The 21417-nt window shown below is 47.8% G+C and overlaps 1 protein-coding gene and 1 long non-coding RNA gene across 2 annotated transcripts; both read left to right on the forward strand.

Annotated features, from left to right (window-relative positions):
* Window positions 1–997: 997 nt before the first annotated feature.
* Window positions 998–6148, forward strand: LOC108308606. Its single transcript, XR_005201236.1, has 3 exons — window positions 998–1131; window positions 5216–5331; window positions 5915–6148. It is a non-coding gene; the product is annotated as an uncharacterized LOC108308606 (long non-coding RNA).
* Window positions 6149–19594: 13446 nt separating this feature from the next.
* On the forward strand, window positions 19595–21373 carry LOC108308640 (U2 small nuclear ribonucleoprotein auxiliary factor 35 kDa subunit-related protein 2-like). Its single transcript, XM_037740644.1, has one exon. The coding sequence runs from the start codon at window positions 19714–19716 to the stop codon at window positions 21103–21105; it is 1392 nt and encodes a 463-aa protein (XP_037596572.1). The 5' UTR covers window positions 19595–19713; the 3' UTR covers window positions 21106–21373.
* The last annotated feature ends 44 nt before the right edge of the window (window positions 21374–21417 follow it).

Below are 21417 nucleotides of genomic sequence, written 5' to 3' on the forward strand. Positions count from 1 at the left end.
TGAAAAAAAAAAAAGAGCAGTTAAAATATCAAGCTTAAGGAAACTAGGAAAAAGGTGTTATCATTCATCTGTACAGCATTTGTTGATTCCCAATGAAGTTTCAAGCCAAGGTGGGGTAGGGGATCAGCCTGGGAATACAGACCTGGGCCATGGCCTTGCCCTTGGGGACCTGACATGGGAGAAGACATGTCAGGAAATAGTCCCTTTTTATTCATTCATTCCTCTGGCATATGCCAGCCCTCTAGGGACCTAATGAAAGACATCCACAGCCTCACTCTCAGGAAACTTTTAAAGGAAGTGGGAAGGCAGATATTCCTCAAATAGCCACTCAAATACATAATTATAAACAGTGATAAGGGTTAAGGAGAGGAAGTACAGAGTGCTATGAAGACATCACAGGGGACCTTGATGTACTACTGGTGATGAGAGGGTCAGAGATGGCATCTCTGGAGAGGTCAGCATCTGAAGGAGTTGAATAAGGACTGATAGGGTGGGGAAAGAGGGTCCAGGAGGCAGAAACAGCACGTGTGAAGGCCCTGAGCTGGGAGGGGGCAGGGCGCTTGTGAGGCCAGTGTGGCGGGAACCTAGCTGGCACAAGGGAGGGGTGCATTATGCAGCTGAGGCTCTAGTGGACCATAGTGAGGAGCCAGTGTAGGCTTTATAGGGAAGGACAGTGAGGACAGCTGTCCATTCTGGATGGAACACTGGAGGGGCAGAGTGGACGAGGCATGGGCACGTTGGCAGCCTGTGCCAGGGAGACAGCATGAGGCTGAGAGAAAGGGAGAAATTTGAGGGCTGCTTGGGAGGTAAGTGGAGCAAGACTTGGGGTTGGATTGGCCCTGGGAGAGGTGGCAGGAGGGGTCCCAGTGGGTAAGCTCTGTGGCCCAGGAAGAGCTAGCTAAAGCCTGACCTGGGGAAGACCGCCCAAATGGAGCAGATCTCTCCAGCTCTGTGAAATGGGTTGCAGCACCCCTGGTGGAGAGAAAGGGGAAAGACATCTATCCCTGGGGAGCAGAAATTCAGCTGGTTGTCAGTGAAATGAAACTAACATTGAGTATGGACCGTGTATCAAGCCCTTTCTAAGCGCTTTACCTTCATCATCTCGTTTAAACCTCCCAACAACTTTTCAAGGTCAGTGTTATTGTCACTCTCATTTTACAGTCGAGGAAGCTGAGGCTCAGAGAGGCGCTGCCACTGGGATGTGGTCTCCAAGCAGGCTGACCCCGTCCTGCCTTTTAATCATGGCATCATACGGCTCTTGTGGTTTAGGATGATTAGAGTCTGAGAGAGTTGGGGAGGGGAAGGAGAGAGTTGAGTCTGAGAGATGGGCTGGGACCAGATCCCGGGGGCTGCTGGTGTCAGACTTGAGGGTATTAACACCATTGCAGATGTGTGGGTAGCACATTCTTAGGGAGAGGTGGAATCATGTGTGCTTTTCTGAGAAGTCACTCCGGGATGGAGCAGAGAGGAAGGAAAAAAAAAAAAAAACAGAGGAGAGTGAGGCAGGGTGTGGGTGAGTATGAGGCCAGGGGAGCAGAACTGTGGGAAGGGTGAGCATCAGGCAGATAGTTCCAAGGTAGATCTAACAGGTGACTGGGTGGTGGGAGGTGAGGGGTGAACAATCAAACGTGGGTAAAGGGTCACATTGGTTTTATTCATTCACTCAGAAAACTATTTTTTTTTTTTGAGACAGTCTTGCTCTGTCGCCAAGGCTGGAGAGCAGTGGTGCCATCTCAGCTCACTGCAACTCTACCTCCTGGGTTTAAGTGATTTTCCTGCCTCCTCAGCCTCCCAAGTAGCTGGGATTACAGCTGACACCACCACGCCCAGTTAATTTTTGTAATTTTTAGTAGAGATGAGGTTTCACCATGTTGGCCAGGCTGGTCCCCAACACCTGACCTCAAGTGATCCGCCTGCCTCAGCTTCCCAAAGTGTTGGGATTACAGGTGTGAGCCACGTGTGCAGCCCACTCTCCAAACCTCTGTTGAGCACCTACTATGTACCAGGTCCTGAACAAAGTACTAAGAACACAGAGAAAAAGGATGGGATTCCTGGCCAAGAAGGGACATGGGAAACCTGGGAGAGGAGAAGGGAAGGGAGGACAGTGATGGATCTGGCTGGGGATGTACTGAGTTGGCAAGGCAGGGGCCAGCTAGGGGGCAACAGCCAAGGGGCAGCAGCACACATGGTCTGGGACTCAAGAAAGAGGTAGAATTTGAGATGCATGATTTTGAAAATCAAATCGTGAGCACAGCTTGGTAAACTTACCGAAAATCATTGACTTGTACCCTTAAAGTGAATGAATTGTATGATTTATAAATAATACCTGGATAAAGTTTTAAAAATACAATTAGAAAAAAACCCAAGAAGTCTCGAAGTTCCTAGGAAATCATGAAGAAAGGAGGGAGAGAACATTCCAGGCCGAGGGTGGAGGGTGCGAGTGAAACCTGGGGACCTGGCTGGAGTGGGAATGGGGGTGTGGCTGAAGCCAGGGCCGCTTGGCAGGAATGGATGGAGCTGCAGACTCGCTCCTGAGGGGGTTTTACCAGTCATGTCACTGAGCACTGGCGCTGCGCTCTGCACCCTGGAGCAAATCAATCCTCCAACAACCTCAGAAGAAGGGATGCCAGATGGGGAAACTGAGGTTCAGAGAGGTTAAGCAGCTTACCAAGTCACATTGTTATTAAGGAGGTATAATTTTTTTTTTTTTTTTTTTTTTTTTCACTTAAGCATTGTGCTTCAGTTTTGGGTTTGTGATGTGAGGTTTTTTTTGTTTGTTTGGCGCATATATATATAATTTTACTTATTTTTTTTGAGTTGGAGGCTCACTCTTTCGCCCAGGCTGGAGTGCAGTAGTGTGATCTCGGCTCAGTGCAACCTCTGTCTCCTGGGTTCAGGCAATTCTCATGCCTCAGATTCCTGAGTAGCTGAGATTACAGGCTCCTGCCCCCACCCCTGGCTAATTTTTGTATTTTTAGTAGAGACAGGTTTCATCATGTGGGCCAGGTTGGTCTCGAACTCTTGTGATCCACTCGCCTCGGCCTCCCAAAGTGCTGGGATTACAGGCATGAGCCGCTTAAGGGGGTAGAATCTGATATCCATCAGCTCCAGAGTTTGGACTCTTGAGTAAGACGGTTTCGCTACGTTTAACAAATGTCCTGGGCCTGGTGCTGAGACACTGGCGCTTCTATGGCGCCATCTGCTGGCCAAAACGTACAGTTTGGCCGGCGACGGAAAGGCATTGGTTCCCAGGCTTGACAGGATTCTCTTCTTCCCTCTTCTCAACTCTTGCTTCTCCCAACAGCCCTGAGTGGGCGGTTGGCAGGAATTGTCCAGCCTCATCTTACCAATGAGGAGACCAAGCCTCGGAGAGGTGAGGCGACTTCTCAAACATGACCCGGACAAGTAGAGGGTGCCGTGGGATTCCAACACCCCTCTGTGAGGTGCTCTCCACCTCCTGCTCTCCTGTGTGGACTTAGGTCCCAGAGCATGTGCACCCCCAGAGGGGGCGAGGCCAGTCCCCTCCCTGGTTGGCTTGCAGATGGCGGACAGGTTCAGGTAGCGGCCTGACCTACCTAGCTCTGTCTCTGGGGTGGGGTTTGACCTGACACAGGTTTGAGCCTGTGTCAAACCTGGGTAAGGGGTTAGGCCAAGGTTCTCAAGGCTGAGCAGAAAGCTCTCACTCAGCCCCTCCGCTGGGGACTACATGCAGGTGACATTTCTGTTTGGGGAGCTGGCTCCCCCTTCCTTATCCCCAGCCCTTCAGGAATTCTGGGTCTCAGACTCTGGAAGGAGGGAGAGGAGAAAGAGAGGAGACCCAGGCAGAAGTTGGGGGACAGTAGGCTGGTAGAAGGAGGGGCATGGGGGTAGGGCCAGAGCAAGGCCACAGCAGATGACAGTGACAGCAACCACACTAAGCAGATGCTGCAAAGGTGCTTTAGTGGAATTACGAGCCCTAACCACCTCTGTGGCCCTGAGAGGCGGGGAAGATCGTGACCCTCATTGGCAGTGGAGGCACAGTGTTTGGGAGCTTGAGTAATGTGCCCAGGGACACATGGCCAGTGAATATGAAGCCAGAGTCATAACCCAGTGACTCTGATGAGAAGCAGAGAGAAGGAGCAAAGGACTGACTATTGGGGTGGACATCAGGCTGGGAGTGGGGAGCAAAGGGGTCCAGCTGCTGGGCTGTCTCATGGCTGTCATCATGGGTACGAGTGTGTATGTGTGCCAGGGAGGGACAGTATCTGAGAGTCTTGGCTGTCAAATCTCAGTGACAGTCTGGTGGCGTGGGTTGTCTGACTGTGGCTGAGCAGTCTGGGTTGTTGAGGGGCCAGGAAGGCTTATTCTCTCCCCCAAGAGGTCTGGGTCAACTTTGAGTCATCCTTCACAGCACAGCTTAAAAGTCACCTTGTCTGGGAAGCCCTCCTGGATGGCTAAAATGGGGTTGAATTCCCATGTAACACACTTGCCATGCTTTTCCTGCCAACTAGTGGTCGTAGGTGTAAGTGGTTAAATATTTGTATTTACTTGGTAGAAGCCCTGTGCTCTGATTCAGTTGGAGCTGGTAGTGGGCAGGTACCAGGACTTTAGATAAAACCAGATGTGCAGGGCCAGGTTGCAGAGGGAAACCCTGGCCTTGAACATTCATGGTCTCCTGAGCGCCATGCTGTGGATTTTATTGAGAGAACCTAAACTGCTGGTCAATCCCCAAAAGGGTTCATTGGAGTTTTATCAAGCCAGCTTTCATTGTGTCTGCTTAATGTCCATCTCTCCAAGCTTCCCACCAGACTGCAAAGGCCCAGGTGACTGCCTTGGCCCTACTATGTCCCTAGAACTTAAAAGCCCCATGAGTGGTTCTGGCACTTAACAAACACATATTAAAGGAAAGAATGAATCAAGGAAGCATGGGTTTGGGTACTGGGCTAGGGAAGCCAGGTTTGTGAGTGAGGAGATGAGGGGACGGGACCCAAGCAGGGCTGGCGTGGGCAGCAGCGGAGACCCACAAGGCCACGAGTGGTCACCTATGTGATGGCGCCTCCAGTGCACAGCCCGTGGTAGTGGGCTGGCTTCCCTTAAACACTGTTTAGGGAAGTAGAGCCTGACAGTAGATTTTCGGGAACTGGGGAACGAGGAGGTGCCCTAAGATTCCCTTCCTCCCTGGTCTCCCCGGCACCAACTCCTTGCTCAGCCTCCTCGCTTCTCCAATTTCTTGCAGCTGCGGTGTTCTGAACAGCAGTCCAGCTGTGAGGGGAGGTGCCCATGGCAGGCCTCAGCTGACCCTGGAGAGGCTGTTAAGACCTGGCTGTCGCCTCCATAGCTGCTCAGAGGCAGGTGAGTCTGGTTCTCTGATTCTCCCTCCTGGAGGTGGGCACCGAAGTCAGGCCCAGGGGATGGCAAGGAAGGAGGCCAGGGCTGAAGAAGGCAGCCAGCATGTCCCACTTCCTCCCCAACTGCCACTCCAGGTCGTGACCCAGGTGACTGGGTCCCTCTTTTTCCTCCCTCCCAGACACCCCCTTGCCCTGGGTTCTCAGGAAAGAGGGGAGGCTAAGCAGCTCATCCCAGGCAGTTGGGCAAACCGACCCACCAGGTGCCTGGCCAGGTGCTGCCCCAGATACCTCCCTCCAGGCTGTCATCCTCTACATCACTGGGACAGTAGTAAGGGAAATAGAAAGATCCCCAACGCCCCCCACCTCCACCTCAGTCCTGATCATGAGACATGGCTGGCTCAGAGACAGTGACAGTGGGGTCAGAGGGTATGAGATAGATTCACCATCTACCAGGAACAGGCAAGTGAGCACCACCCTCCTCTTTGGGAATGAGGGACAACAATAGTACCTACTTCATAGTAAAATGTCTCAGGTGTTCAATAAATGACTACCATCATTGATTACCAATGTTACAAAACTGTAAACAGAGAAGGGTGGCTTTATAAGATGAAGAAAAGAGATCACTCTCTTTCCACCATTGAGGACCCAGCAAGAAGGTGGCTGTCTGCAAGCCGGGAAGAGAGCCCTCACCAGGAATCTGCTGGGATCTTAATCTTGGACTTTCCAGCCTCCACAACTGTGAGAAATAAAGGTATGTTGCTTAAGCCACCCAGTTTGTGGTATTTTGTTATGGCAGTCCTAGCTGACTAAAAAATACTGCCTCCTAGAACCTATGAGTTTTGTTTCAAAGCCACAGTCTAGAGTTATCCATCTACCTGTGCAATTTTTTTAAATTTTTAAAACTTTAATTTTTTATTATATTTTTGAGATGGAGTTTCACTCAGTTGCCCAGGCTGGAGTGTAGTGGCTTGATCTCGGCTCACTGTAACCTTTGCCTCCTGGGTTCAAGCAATTCTCCTGCAGCCTCCAAGTAGTTTAGGTAGGGAGCTAGTTATGTTCACTTCTTGACCTAGGGGCAGGTTATACAGATGGGTTCATTTTATGAAGGTGTATTGACCTGTACACAGGATTTGTGTATTTTTATGTATGTTATACTTCAGGAAAAACTTAAAAAGATAAATTGCACAGGCCAGGCACGGTGGCTTATGCTTGTAATCCCAGCACTTTGGGAGGCCAAGGCAGGCGGACACTTAAGGTTAGGAGTTTGAGAGCAACTGGCCAACATGGTGAAACCCCATCTCTACTAAAAATACAAAAATTAGCCGGGCATGGTGGTGCAGACCTATAATCCTGACACTTTGAGAGCCTGAGGCAAGAGGATTGCTTGAGCCAGGAGTTTGAGACCAGCCTGGGAAACATGGTGAAACACCAACTCTACAAAAAAAATACAAAAAGTAGCCGGCCTGTAGTCCCAGTTACTTGGGGGATTGAGGCAGGAGGGTCCCTTGAGTGTGTGAGGTGGAGGTTGCAATTCGCTGAGATCATGCCACTGCACGCCAGCCTGGGTGATGGAGGATTTATTCCATGCCTTTCTCCTAACTTTTGGTGGCTGCTGCGAAAATCCTTGGCATTCTGTGGAGTGCCCCTGCCCTCCAATCTCTGCTTCTGTCTTCACAAGGCCTTTTCCTGTGTGTCTCTGTGCACTCTTCTGTCTCTTACAAAGACACTCTCGTTGGATCTCAGGCCCACCCTAATCCAGCGTGATCTTATCTTGATCCTTACCTTAATTACATCGGCAAAGACCCTGTTTTCAAGTATGATCATATTCTGAAGTTCTACGTGAACATGCATTTTTGGGAGATACCCTTCCACCTGCGAAAGCCTACAAGATTGCCAGCCCCAGGAGGACATGTGGTGTCACTCACCTTTGGATCCCCAGAATGAGCCTAGCCTCAGAACCTAGCCTGGCATATATAAGCTCCTCACAAAATGTTGGCTGAATAGATGAATTATCAGTACATCTTCACATCAGGAGCACCAATGCTATGTGCCTGACACGTGGTGGGTAATGAGTAGTTGATTGACAAGTGAATGACATTTGGACACCAATTGAGAGTGACTGCAGAGTGTAGAAACAATGATAGGATGGCCAGGTGCAGTGGCTCATGCCTGTAATCCCAGCACTTTTGGGGGCCAAGGCAGGTAGATCACTTGAGGTCAGGAGTTCAAGACCAGCCTGGCCAACATGGTAAAACCCCATCTCTACTAAAAATATAAAAATTAGCTGGGCATAGTGGCGCATGCTTGTAATCCCAGCTACTCGGGAGGCTGAGGCAGGAGAATCGCTTGAACCCAGGAGGCAGAGGTTGCAGTGAGCTGAGATCATGCCATTGCACTCCAGCCTGGGCAACAAGAGCAAAACTCTAAATAAATAAATAAATAAATAAATAAATAAATAAATAAAAGATGGCCAGGGAGGTGGCTCATGCCTGTAATCCCATTACTTTGGGAGGCTGAGGCAGGTGGATTGCTTGAGGTCAGGAGTTCAAGACCAGCGTGGCCAACATGGTGAAACTCCATCTCTGTTAAAAACACAAAAATTAGCCCAGTGTGGCGGCAGGTGATTGTTTCCAGCTACTCAAGAGGCTGAGGCAAGAGAATCACTTGAACCTGGGAGGTTGAGGTTGCAGTGAGCCAAGATTGCACCACTGTACTCTAGCCTGGGTGACAGAGTGAGACTCTGTGTGAAAAAAAAATAAGAAGGCTGGATGCAGTGACTCATGCCTGTAATCTCAGCACTTTGGGAGGCTGAAACAGGTGGATCACCTGAGGTTAGGCGTTCAAGATCAGCCTGGGCAACATGGTGAAACCCTGTTTCTACTAAAAGTAAAAAAAATTAGCAGGCATGGTGGCATGAGCCTGTAGTCCCACCTACTTGGGAGGCTGAGACACAGGAATCGCTTGCAGTGAGCCAAGATCCCGCCACCACACTGCAGCCTGGGCAACAGAGTGAGACACCATCTCAAAAAAATAAAAATAAAAATAAATAATGATAGGTGCTACTCACTAAGCACTTACTTTGGGCATCCTGCTTTCTGTGCATGGTTCTATTTAATCTCATTTTACAGAAAAGTAGGGGACCATGTGTCCCAGTTTGCATGGGACAGGCCTGGTTGGCACCCGTTGTCCCAGCATAGTGAGTGTTTTATTCCCACTTTCCCCTCCTATTCTCAGAAGTGTACTGAGCTGCTCACTAAAGTATGTGGTCACCCCACAGATAAGGCAACAGAGTCTTAAAAATTCCTAAAGGCAATAAATTCAGCAACTGATTTGCTCTCTTCTCAGAGACTCTAAAGCCCTTGCCCTTAACTGCTAGTGGTGCTGAGGGTGTTAATTAGGAGAGGGTTTTTTTTGTTGTCCTTGTTTTGTTTTTGGCAGAAATAAGGCCAGTATCAAGTAACCATCTCAAGAGAAAGAGGTCACAGGGAGGCCAGCTCCCTCCCTGCTCCAGTCCGGTGATCTGTGGAGGAGAGAGGTCCACAGATCCCCATCCACGCAGACTCGCTCCAAAATTTGCAGGGCCCAGTGCAAAATGAAAATTCAGGGCCTTTTGTTAAAAAGTTATTAATAACTCAAGACAGCAACAACAGAGCATCAAACAAACGCTGGGCCTTTGGTGTGTGGGACCATGCAGGTCATATGCCCGTGAAACTGTTACCCAGCCTGGGAATCTGGCAGTCATCCTTGACCTCTCGCCCTCCCTAAGCCCTCCTTTCACATGGAGTCCTGCAGATCCAAGCTTATTAAGCAGCTCTCCCTACTCCCTCCCAAATGCCATTCCTCTGGTCCAGGGGCACGTCTCACCTCTGGACTACAGCAACCACTCAGACAGCTTCCAGTCCTGCCTTCTGTGGCCCATCCTCCTCTTTGCAGCCAGAAAGAGCTCCCCGAAGGCCAATCTGACCCTAGTGCCTCCCTGCTTAGAACCTTCCATGGCTCCTGCTGTGGACTGAATTCTGTCCTCCCCAGAATCACATGTTGCAGCTTTAAATCCCATTGCAACTGTATTTGGAAAAGGGGACTTTAGGAAGTAATTAAGGTTAAATGAGGTCATAAGAGTGGGACCCTGATCCCATGGAATTCGTGTCCTTGTAAGAGGAGACACTGTAAAGCTCACTCTCCTCTTCCCCTTGTGCACGCACACACGAAGAAAAGGCCATGTGAGGACACAGTGAGAAGGCAACTGTCTACAGGCCAAGAAGAGAGCCCTCACGGGAAACTGAATCTGCCGGCACCTTGATCTTGGACTTCTGGCCTCCAGATCTGTGAGACATCAATGTCTGTTGTTTAGCTACTAAACCTGTGGTATTTTGTCATCCCGAGCAGACAAAGGCAGCTCCCCGCTGTCTGAGATCTGGGCATGATCTCTGTGGCTGCCACCTCTCCAGCCCTTGCCAGACCTTCTTTCGTGTCTCTGGGTGTTCCACATGATCTCCTTCCTCTGGATCTCCCAACTTATTCTTCCTCTCCCCCTTTCTTACCTCTTTATCTGGCCAACTCCTGCTCGGCTCTCAGTCCCCAGCTTAGAAATTAAGCTTCCCTGACCTCCCCATCATTCACAGTCCACAGAGGGCTCCTCCCTGCCCCCAAAGCCTCTTCATGCTCCCTCCCTTATAGGGAATTCTTGTCACTTGTGTCACTACACGTTTGGGGCCTCTCTTGCCCAGTAGTTCAGGAGCTCCCTAAGAACAGGGACTTTATTCTGCTCCACCCCTGGTCCTGAGCATCTACAGGCCTGGGAGCATCTCATCCCTGGTGTCCTTGACCTTTGAGAAGGATACCAGGGTCAGACTGTGAGATCCAGAGCCCCTCTGGGAAGCTGGGGGCTGAGGAACAGAGTTGGAAGCCAGACTGTGGGTAGAGGAGCAGGGCTGAGGGTGCAGGAAGAGAGTTCAACAGCCTCTGTGGGTTCACTTTTCATCCACTTCCTTTGCAGGGGGAACTTGCAACTGGCTCTGCTTGGAATGTGTCATTCATTTATTTAGTCAACAAACATTCACTGTGCTTCCAGTTAGGGCCAGGCCCCAGGCCAGGTACTAGGATACTGCAGGGGAGGTTCCTGGGTCCCCACCAGGAGACACATGACACAAGCCATAACTTTGTGTTAAATAAGGGACTTCCCCCAGAGTAGTGGGAAAGAGAACTTGGAGGTCAGATAAGCCTAGTGCAACTCCAGGCTCTGCCCCTCATTAGCTGGTAACATGGGACAATCCATTGCATGTGCCCCACTTTTTAAATCTTGAAAATGGCTCTGACAGCAGAACCTCTGGAGGCCTGGGGTGGGATGAGGTCCTGGAACATGACCTCCGTTCCAGGGCTCTGCTTCCTCCCATTCAGCCTGGTAGGCCTCATACACGTCTTCCTCACAGTCACCTACCCCCCACACCATGGCCATGGTCAGGGTCATGTCCATGTGTGGGGAGTACCTGACCATGAAGAAGACGTAGCAGCAACCTGCAGTAGCAACCTGCAGCCAACATCCCCAGTGAGACCTGTCCTGAGACTCAGACAAAGAACCCCAATATGACACGTTCACCCCCAAACCAAGGTACTATGTTCTGCAGAAGCCACCTTAGCCTCTCTCTTCCCTGGGTTCAGGTTTCTACTCTGACTGGGGATCTTAAGCTGCCTGACCTGGAGAGAAAGCCCAGTGGATGAAACCTGTTACCAAGGAGGAGGAAATTCCTGTTTAGGGGTCCCATTCAGGCAGACATCACTTGGACAGCAAATACTAGTTACCATCCAGTTAAATGCTTTCCTTGTGTTAGGTCATTGAATGCATAAGATATCTTCATCTCATTTAATCATTGCAAAAAGCCCTGAAGTGAGTACTATTTCACCCTATTTTATAGATGGGAGACTGAGGTTCAGAGAGGTGAAGTTACTTGCCTAAGGTCACACAGCTTATAAGTGCTGCAGCTGGTTGAACCCAAAGTCCAACCACTTAACTACTATTCTAATTGCCTCCTCTAAGCCTCAGTTTCCTTATCTGTAAAAGGGGAAAATAGTGCCTCTAACCTACTTCAAAAGTTGTTGACTATTAAATTACAAAGTTAAGGCCTGGTGAAAGGTGAGAAGTTCTCTGGACTCAGACAGACTTGGCTTTAATCCCAGCTCGGTAACTTACTAATTGGGTGATCTTAGTTACATGACTTCCCCTTCCAGAGTGTATCTCTTCATTGTTAGAATGGGGAGATGTGGTCATACTTATCTGGAAGGGTTGTCACAAGGAGTAAACGTGGGCATCTATTGGCATATGAAGAGGGATTTGGACTGTGGAGGGGACAGTGCTGCCGGCAGAGGAAACAGCCTGAGCCAGGAGGTGTTGTTATGGGGAACATTGCATTGAATAAGATCCAGCTTGACTCAAACCTCATTTGCTGATGGCTTGACCCCCAGAGGACACCCCCAACCCCTCCGCCTCCCCAGTCTGGTGAAGATGTTAGCTCAGCTTGTCTCAATCCATCAATAAATATGGCTGGGAGTGGCGTAGTGGGAAAGACCTCAGAAAATGAAGAGCATGTATTGAAATCCCAGTCCCCTCACTTACCAGCAGTGTGACTTTGCATGAGTCATTTCACTTCTCTGAGTCTCAGTTTCCCTGTCTCCTATCTGGATTGAGATTTGTACTCTCAATCCAGAAAGACTTTTTTATAGGAGAAATCTGGAGAAGATGGAAAACAAGAGATAATGAAAGATTCTAAGTATTTTTTACTTTGGATGATTTTCTTCTTGAACCTACCCTTGTCACTTTAAACCCTGGAAAGATCACTGTGCTCTTCTGTAGCCAGAATGACTGGGTCGCGCCCTCATGGCAGGGTGGGGTCTTTCTGGCTTGCTGCACTCTTTGAGCCAAGTGGGTCTCCACCCAAGACATCTCCTTGCTCGGGAGCTGTGCTGATGTTAGGAAGACCCAGCTGACTGTCCTCTCGCCAAGCCCTGGCTCAAGTTGTCTCTGCAGCTGACCAGCTGTGTGTCCTTGCCCTATCCTTTAACCTCTCTGTGCCTCAGTTCCCTTGTCTCTGAAATGGAGAAAACTGCCCACCTTTCAAGGGTTGTTGGGAAGATTAGACAAGGCCATGCATCTAAGGCTTTAGGCACAATGCCTGGCATGGTGTAGGTGCTCCAGAAACAAATCGGTAATGGATGGCTGTTTTCCTTTCCACTTGTTCTCGTTACTTTTGTGTGCATGATGTGTGTGTGTGTGTGTGTGTGTGTGTGTCCTTTTTTAACTTTTTTCCAACTGCAAATTTCCTCAACTTTTCAGAAAAGTGATAAAGCAAACCCCTTCACTTTAACCTGTGAGGGTTAGGAACCTTTGGTGACATGAAGCAGAAATAAGCTGGAACTTGTAGAAAAAACAGAAAGTGGGGAGAATGTATTAAAAAACACAAAGATGGCACAGATTCCAAGAGCCTGAAGCGGGGATTCTTCTCTCTCCTAATCCCTGGAGGTGGACTGTGTTTTTCCCTGTCCTCCTCTCTCTCTCCCTCTCCTGTCTTCTCTCCAGACTGGCTTTCTCTTCCACTCAGTCACGCATAGCCTCATGACTGTAGCCACTTGCTTCTCCCAGGGACAGTCTCAACTACCTGCAGAGGCTCACTAACTGATCCTAAGTCCCTAAACCAGGTTCCGGTTAGGGAGATTCTGATTGGCTCACACTGGGCCAGGTCCAATCAGATGTTGTCCCTTGAGAAACACACAGTGCGTCACAGCCCGAGGGCAAGTGAGTTCATCAGATCTTCTCTCGGTAGGCAGGAAAGGTCTGGGCCAGCTGAGAGCCTCCGGAGGGACTGGGGTGGAGGTAACTGGAAACTGAATTCCGAGCTCATGGAATTCTCCCCAGAAGGCCAGAGCTTGAAGGACACTCACATATTGCCTGGTCCCACCTCTGCCCACAGAGAGGAATGAGGCACAGAGGTACGTGGTTTGTCCAAGACTGCCCAGCCAGTCAGTGATGGGACTGGACAGAAACTCAGGTTTCCTAGCACCATGGCTCAGGCTCACATTATCAGACAGACGATTTCTCCAAGAGCAGCGCTATTCAATAGAACTTTCTATTTTTGCCGGTTGCAGTGACTCACGCCTATAATCCCAACTCTAGGGAGGCAGAGGCGGAAGCATAACTTGAGCCCACAAGTTTGAGACCCACCTGGGCAACATAGCAAGACCCCATTCTCCACAAAAAGGGGGAAAAAGGGTCAAAAAAAACCTCTCATTTTTGTGATAAGAAAAATATTTTATATCCATACTGTTTAATCTAGTGATTACAAGCCATATGTGGCTCTTAGCACTTGAAATTTAGCTATCGGGGCTGAAGAATCAAATTTTTTTATTTTATCTCATTTTATTTTATTGAGACAGGGTCTTGTTCTGCTGCCCAGGCTAGAATGCAGTGGCACCATCATGGCTCACTGCAGCCCCAACCTGCTGGCCTCAAGCCATCCTCCCACTTCAGCCTCTTGAATGGCTGGGATTACTCAAGAGGTGTAGGCACATACCACAACACTGGGTTGATTTCTTAATTTTGTAGAGAGGAGATCTCCCTATGTTGCCCAGGCTGGTCTTAAACTCCTGGTCTCAAGCAGTGCTCCCACCTGGACCTCCCAAAGTGCTGGGATTATAGGCGAGAGCCACCACGCTCCACTTATTTTATTTTATTTTAATTAATTTTAAATTAAGTAGCCACATGTGGTTACTAGCTACCATATTGGACAGGGCAATCCTAGAGCTTGAAACTTCCGATTCTTTTTGAAAAGTAGACACCAAATCCCCACCAGATAAAGAATCAAAAGACAGAACAGGTACTTAATGCAAGAGGCCATATATAGAAAATTATTGCTCTGTAAAAGCATTTAGTTTTGATGGTATTTGTGGAAATATGTCTCAAAAAAAAAAAAAAAAAGATTCACCTCATTTGTTTCCTCTCTCTCAGGAATCACTGTCCTGCACTGACAAGGTCCAATGTTGGAAAACCATTGTTTCATAGATTTTTGACCAGTTTTTTGTTGTATTGTTTCAGTTGGGAGAATACATCTGGTCTGTTATCTCATCTTGGTCAGAAACAGAAGTGTTCTGTATCTTTAATGCACTATTTTAAAGTGTTTAAAAAGGTTATCTTAGTTTGTTCAGGCCATTGAAACAAAATACCATAAATTGGGTGGCTTATAAACAACAGACAGTTGTTTTTCTTACAGTTCTGGAGGCTGGGAAGCCCAACAACAAAGTGCTTGCAGATCTGGTGTCTGGTGAGGGCCCTCTTCCCTATTCATAGAGGGTGCCTTCTTGCTGTGTCCTGATGTGGTGCAAGGGGCTAGCTAGCTCTTTGAGGTCTCTTTGATAAAGGTACTAATCCCTATCATGAGGGCTTCACTCTCATGACCTAATCACCTCCCAGCCACGCCACCTCCTAATACCGTCACCTTTGGGATAAGGATTATAATATGTGAATTTGGAAGGACATAAACGTTCATTGTAAAATAAGGATCAACTAAAGAGAAGGGTTCTAGGACTGTGCAGTCTTCAAAATCTCCCCGAAGCATAATCAGAGAAAGACTTGGAAAACCACATAGTTCAATAAAAGGAGAGGTCTTTGTCTTAGGAGTCAGAAACCCAAGTTTCTCCTATTCAATTTGGCATATGGGCTGATTTTCAGGCATGTTCAGGGTGGTCCTTGGTGCCATACCTGACTCATCTGTCTACAATTGCTGCATCTTTTCTCTCTCCTTCCATCCATTCATCAGGTATTCCTGCTCCCACCATCCTCCACAGGTACCTGAAAAGTCCACATGCACACCAACCCCTTCTCTAAGCTGTAGGAGGTAGGATGTTGGAAACGTGGCATCCCACCCTGGAGAGGAGAATCTTTGGAATAAACACACTGAACAGTGGTGAAGAGGTCTTACCTAGGTACTTCCCCTGCCCAAATTTTAAGCTGTTTATTTTGGAATAACTACACACTCAAAGGCAAGTGTAGGAACAGCACATAGGGATTCACATACCAGTCACCCAGCTTTCACATACCAGTCACCCAGCTTTCACAGTGGTGAAATTCTTGTTTATTTTTTTGAGACAGAGTCTCACTCTGTTGCCTGGGCTGGAGCACAGTGGCATGATCTTGGCTCACTGCAACCTCTGCCTCCCAGGTTCAAGTGATTCTCCTGCCTCAGCCTCCAAGTAGCCGGGACTACAAGCATGGCCGCAACACCCAGCTAATTTTTTTCTTTTCTTTCTTTCTTTTTTTTTTTTTTTGAGATGGATTTTTACTCTGTCACCCAGGCTGGAGTGCAGTGGCATGATCTCGGCTCACCACAACCTCCGCCTCTTGGGTCTAAGTCATTCTCCTGCCTCAGCCTCCCGAGTAGCTGGGACTAAGGTGGCTGCCACCACGCCTGGCTAATTTTTTGTATTTTGAGTAGAGATGGGGTTTCACCATGTTAGCCAGGATGGTCTCGATCTCCCGACCTTGTGATCCACCCTCCTCGGCCTCCCAAAGTGCTGGGATTACAGGCGTGAGCCACCACACCTGGTCCTCTCTGCAGGTTTTTGTGTGAACTTAAACTTTAATTTATCTGTGATAAATGCACAAGAATACAACTGCTGGGTTATATATGATAAGTGCATGTTTAGTCTCATAAGAAATTGCAGGCCAGGCACGGTGGCTCATGCCTGTAATCCCAGCACTTAGGGAGGCCGAGGTGGGCAGATCACTTAAGGTCAGGAGCTCAAGACCAGCCTGGCCAACAAAGTGAAACCATGTCTCTACTAAAAATACAAAAAATTAGCCAGGCATGGTGGTGTACCCCTGTAATCCCAGCTACTTGGGAGGCTGAGACAGGAGAATCGCTTGAATCTGGGAGGTGGAGGTTGCAGTGAATTGAGATTGCACCACTGTACTCCAGCCTGGGTGACAGAGAGACTCATCTCAAAAAAAAAAGAGAGAAATTGCCAAACTATTTTCCAAAATGTCTATACCCTGTTACATTTCCATATGTATATATATATTACTTTTATAATCATGGGAAAAAATAAGATTTTCTTTAAAGAAGAAAAAACCTAGGTGTACTGGCTTACACCTGTCATTCTATCACTTCAGGAGGCTGAGGTAGGAGGATGACTTGAGCCTGAGAGGTATAGGCTACAGTGAGTTGTGATTGCACTACGACTCCAGCCTGGGCAACAGAGCAGGAACCTGCCTCAAAAAAAAAAGAATAAAGAAAAAGAGCCGGGCATAGTGGCTCAGGCCTGTAATTCTAGCACTTTGGGAGGCTGAGGCGGGCGGATCACCTGAGGTCAGGAGTTCAAGACCAGCCTGGCCATAATGGTGAAACCCCATCTTAAAAAAAAAAAAAGAAAGAAAGAAAGAAAGAAAAAGAAAAAAATAATCTGATGAAAATACACTAACTTAACTGTGATTAGTCTGTGGTGGTTGTAGGATCATGAATAATTTGGTTTTCTTCTTTCTGTAACCTTTATATTAAGCATATATTTCTTTAAAAAAGTTTTTTAAGCCTATTGATTTGCAGTAGCTTCAAAAAGAAAAAGAGAAAAGAAGAAAAAAGAAAAAAAATTTTAAGCCCGATTATTAATGTCAAAGGAAAAAAGACCTACAAAGAGCTGATATAAGGTCAAACTCAATGAAGGAGTGAGGTCAGCCCTCTGTCTTATACTGTCTTACCTCATTCTCAGCTGCAAGGATGATGGAAAGATACTTTAGTCTGGTTCTAGACAAAACTTGCCAATTCTGGCCAGGTGCAGTGGCTCACACCAGTGGTCCCAGGACTTTGAGAGGCCAAAGTGGGAGGACTGCTTGAGCTCAGGAGTTCGAGACCAGCCTGGGCAATATGGTTAAACCTTGTCTCTAAAATACAAAACAAAAAAACTTGCCAGTTCCATGAACATGCATTGAAAGAACATGCATTGAAATATGCACCAGGCTCTTTGCTAGGCCCTGAAGGATGGAAGGGTAACTGACACACGGTCGTTGCCCTGTAAGACCCCCAATCTAATAAAGTGTCCAGTACTAGCTTTTCTGTTGGTTTGTTTGTTGTGTGTTTGTTTTTAGAAACAGGAACTTCCTCTGTTGCCCAAGCTGCAGTGGTGTGACCACAGCTTACTATAGCCTTGACCTCCTGGCCTCAAGTCATCCTCCTGCCTCAGCCTCCCAAGTAGCTGGGACTACAACTGTGAGTTACTGCCCTGGGCCCCAGTATTGGCTTTGTTTGTTTGTTTGTAGAAGGTGATTTATTTAGAGAGAGAGAGAGAGAGAGAGAGAGAGAGAGAAACAGGAGGAGAAAGAAACAGCTAACTCTCACACTGAATGAGGGAATCCAGCCAGATGGAATCCAGGAGAGGAAAGCAGCTTCCACTCTGAGTGGAAGGGAATAAAGAGAAAGATGGAGTTTAGGAGGGGAAGACAGACTTCCATGAGAGAGTGTGGAAGGGGACTCCAGAGGGAAATCCAGGAGAGATAAAGATGGCTTCCACGAAGGGAGTGTTCGTGGAAGGGGACCCAAACATGGAGTCCCCAGTATTGGCTTTCCTTAGAGCTAGAAGCAGTTTTAGCTGGGAGCTAAGATCTTAGACCAAATCAAAGTATCTGAAAGTAGGCTGGGCACAGTGGCTCAAGCCTGTGATCCTAGCACTTTGGGAGGCTGAGGTGGGCAGATCACTTGAGGTCAGGAGTTTGAAACCATCCTGGCCAACATGGTGAAACCCTATCTCTACTAAAAATACAAAATAAAAAATTAGCCGGGCATGGTGGTGTGCACCTGTAATCTCAGCTATTTGGGAGACTGAGGCAGGAGGATTGCTTGAACCCGGGAGGTGAAGGTTGCAGTGAGCCAAGATTGTGCCACTGCACTCCAGACTGGGTGACAAGAGCAAGACTCCATCTAAAAAAAAAAAAAAAAAAAGATTCACCTCATTTGTTTCCTCTCTCTCAGGAATCACTGTCCTGCACTGACAAGGTCCAATGTTGGAAAACCATTGTTNAAAAAAAAAAAAAAAAGTGTCTGAAAGTAAAATTTAAAGAATCAGCAAGCCAGTGGAAAAGCCTTTTGGAATGAGGGAAAAAAGAAAAGAAGAGGAGGAGTTGGTGATATTTTTTGAGAAGAACCTAAAGCAGCAGGTTGCCAATGGTGGATTTCTGGCACTGTGATTGGTGCACAGAAAGACTTTCCAGATAATTAGGTCACTGCCAACTTCACCCTGGCCAAAAGCTCAGCCCTGTATTTTTTTAAAAAACCAGATACCAGAAAAATCTCTTGACAGGCAAAATGAAATTTCTGACACAGTAGGGAATTAGGTCAGCAAAGAATCAGCATCTTCAAAAACCACATATTAGACACTTATTTACATATTTCCACAGGCCAGTTTCATAATAAATATAGACCTTCCTACAGTACTTTACAGTTTATAAAGCCACTTCACTGCTCATCTGATCTTCACAATAATTCTGTAAGGGCAGCTATCACCATCCTTCTCTTAGTGATGAGATCATGAGACTCAGAGAGGTGAAGTAACTTGCCCAAGGTCACACAGCCAGGAAGTGTTAAAGCTAAGACTTGGTGCCTGGTCTTTGGATGCTAAAGCCAGTTTCCTTCCCAACATTCCGCAGATGCTCTCAGATCCATGGCCTGAAATGCCAGCGATGGGTGTCATAAGGGGCTCACTCTACCGTTTATGAACTTGTGGGAGTGATAGCCAAGAAATTCCTTCAGTACACCGAGATGCAAAATAATTTGTGAAAACAAAGCTTACAGGAAGGTGAAATTGGCTACATTAGCCAACCATCCGCTCACTTATCATTTCTCTACCACCACGTTAACCTAAGGGGAAAGACAAGAATTGGTGTCAATGTGATCAGAAATGTGTTGTAATAGCAGGCATCCACGGCCCCTCCAATATCCTTGGTTAAGAACTTTGTTCTCTGCAGTTTGTGGCGAGAGCGCCCCCATGTGTTTCCACTTTGTCATGTCTTTTTTTTTTTCCATGGAGTCTCGTTCTGTTGTTCCGGCTGGAGTGCAGTGGCACGATCTCGGCTCACTGCAATCTGCGCCTCCTGGGTTCAAGCAATTCTCTTGCCTCAGCCTCCCGAGTAGCTGGGACTCCAGGCGTGCGCCACCACGCCCAACTAATTTTTTTTGGTTTGTATTTTTTTAGTAGAGACGGGGTTTCACCATGTTGGCCAGGATGGCCTCGATTTCCTGACCTCGTGATCTGCCCGCCTTGGCCTCCCAAAGTGCTGGGATTACAGGCGTGAGCAACAGCGTCCAGCGAAAACTACTTTATAAAAGTTCCTGAGGGGCGGGGCGGAGCCGGCAAGATGGCTGCGCCCGAGAAGACGACGTTGCCCGAGAAACCAAGCCACAAAAAGTACAGGGCCGCTCTGAAGAAGGAGAAACGAAAGAAACGTCGGCAGGAACTTGCTCGACTGAGAGACTCAGGAATCTCACAGGAGGAGGAGAAGGACACTGTTATTGAAGACCCACAACCAGAAGAAGAGAAGCTATTGGAAAGAGAGAGGCAAAGATTACATGAGGAGTGGTTGCTGAGAGAGCAGAAGGCACAAGAAGAATTCAGAATAAAGAAAGAAAAGACAGAGGCGGCTAGAAAACGGCAAGAAGAACAAGAGAGAAAGTTAAAGGAACAATGGGAAGAACAACAGAGGAAAGAGAGAGAAGAGGAGGAGCAGAAACGACAGGAGAAGAAAGAAAAAGAGGAAGCTGCGAAGAAGATGCTGGATCAGGCTGAAAATGAGTTGGAAAATAGTACCACATGGCAAAACCCAGAACCACCCGTGGATTTCAAAATGGAGAAGGATCGAGCTAATTGTCCCTTCTACAGTAAAACAGGAGCTTGCAGATTTGGAGATAGATGTTCACGGAAACATAATTTCCCAACATCCAGTCCTACCCTTCTTATTAAGAGCATGTTCACAACGTTTGGAATGGAGCAGTGCAGGAGGGATGACTATGACCCTGACGCCAGCCTGGAGGACAGCGAGGAAGAAACCTACCAGCAGTTCCTAGATTTCTATGAGGATGTGCTGCCCGAGTTCAAGAACGTGGGGAAAGTGATTCAGTTCAAGGTCAGCCGCAATTTGGAACCTCACCTAAGAGGCAACGTATACGTTCAGTACCAGTCGGAAGAAGAATGCCAAGCAGCCCTTTCTCTGTTTAACAGACGGTGGTATGCCGGACGACAGCTTCAGTGCGAATTCTGCCCGGTGACCCGGTGGAAAATGGCGATTTGTGGTTTATTTGAAATACAACAATGTCCAAGAGGAAAACACTGCAACTTTCTTCATGTGTTCAGAAATCCCAACAATGAATTCTGGGAAGCGAATAGAGACATCTACTTGTCTCCAGATCGGACTGGCTCCTCCCTGGGCAAGAACTCTGAGAGGAGGGAGAGGATGGGCGACCACGACGAATACTACAGCAGGCTTCGGGGAAGGAGAAACCCAAGCCTAGACCACTCCTACAGAAGAAATGTGCGATCCGAGAGGAAAAGGAGTAGTCACAGGGGGAAGAAACCTCACAAACGCACATCAAAGAGTCGGGAGAGGCACAGGCCACGAAGCAGAGGAAGAAACAGGGACCGCAGCCGGGGCCAGGGCAGCCAGAGCCACAGCCGCAGAAGCCGGAGCCAAAGTTCCTCTAGGTCCCGAAGTCGTGGGAGCAGGAGGTCAGGTAATAGACACAGAACTGTTTAGAGTCCCAAACCCAAATAAACTTGTTTTGTTCTAAAAAAAAAAAAAAATTCTCATAGTAGCAAAAGTCAGAACGCCTATATTCTCCTCCTGTCTCTGAATGACCTGATTAGTTTTCTTGAGGAAGCCAGCTGGTCTCTGATCTTTTTTGTCCTCCTCTATGCCTCAGGGCTTAGTACAGGACTCTAATTAAGTCTGGAATAAACAAATGTCCAGGATCTCCCAGCTGGTGTGACTGATATGGTAACCTATACATTTTATTGACTCTTAGTACCCTCTCCTTTTTTTTTTTTTTTTTTGAGATAGAGTCTCATT

This window comes from Cebus imitator, unplaced genomic scaffold (genome assembly GCF_001604975.1).
Source record: "Cebus imitator isolate Cc_AM_T3 unplaced genomic scaffold, Cebus_imitator-1.0 Scaffold87, whole genome shotgun sequence".
NCBI lineage: Eukaryota > Metazoa > Chordata > Mammalia > Primates > Cebidae > Cebus > Cebus imitator.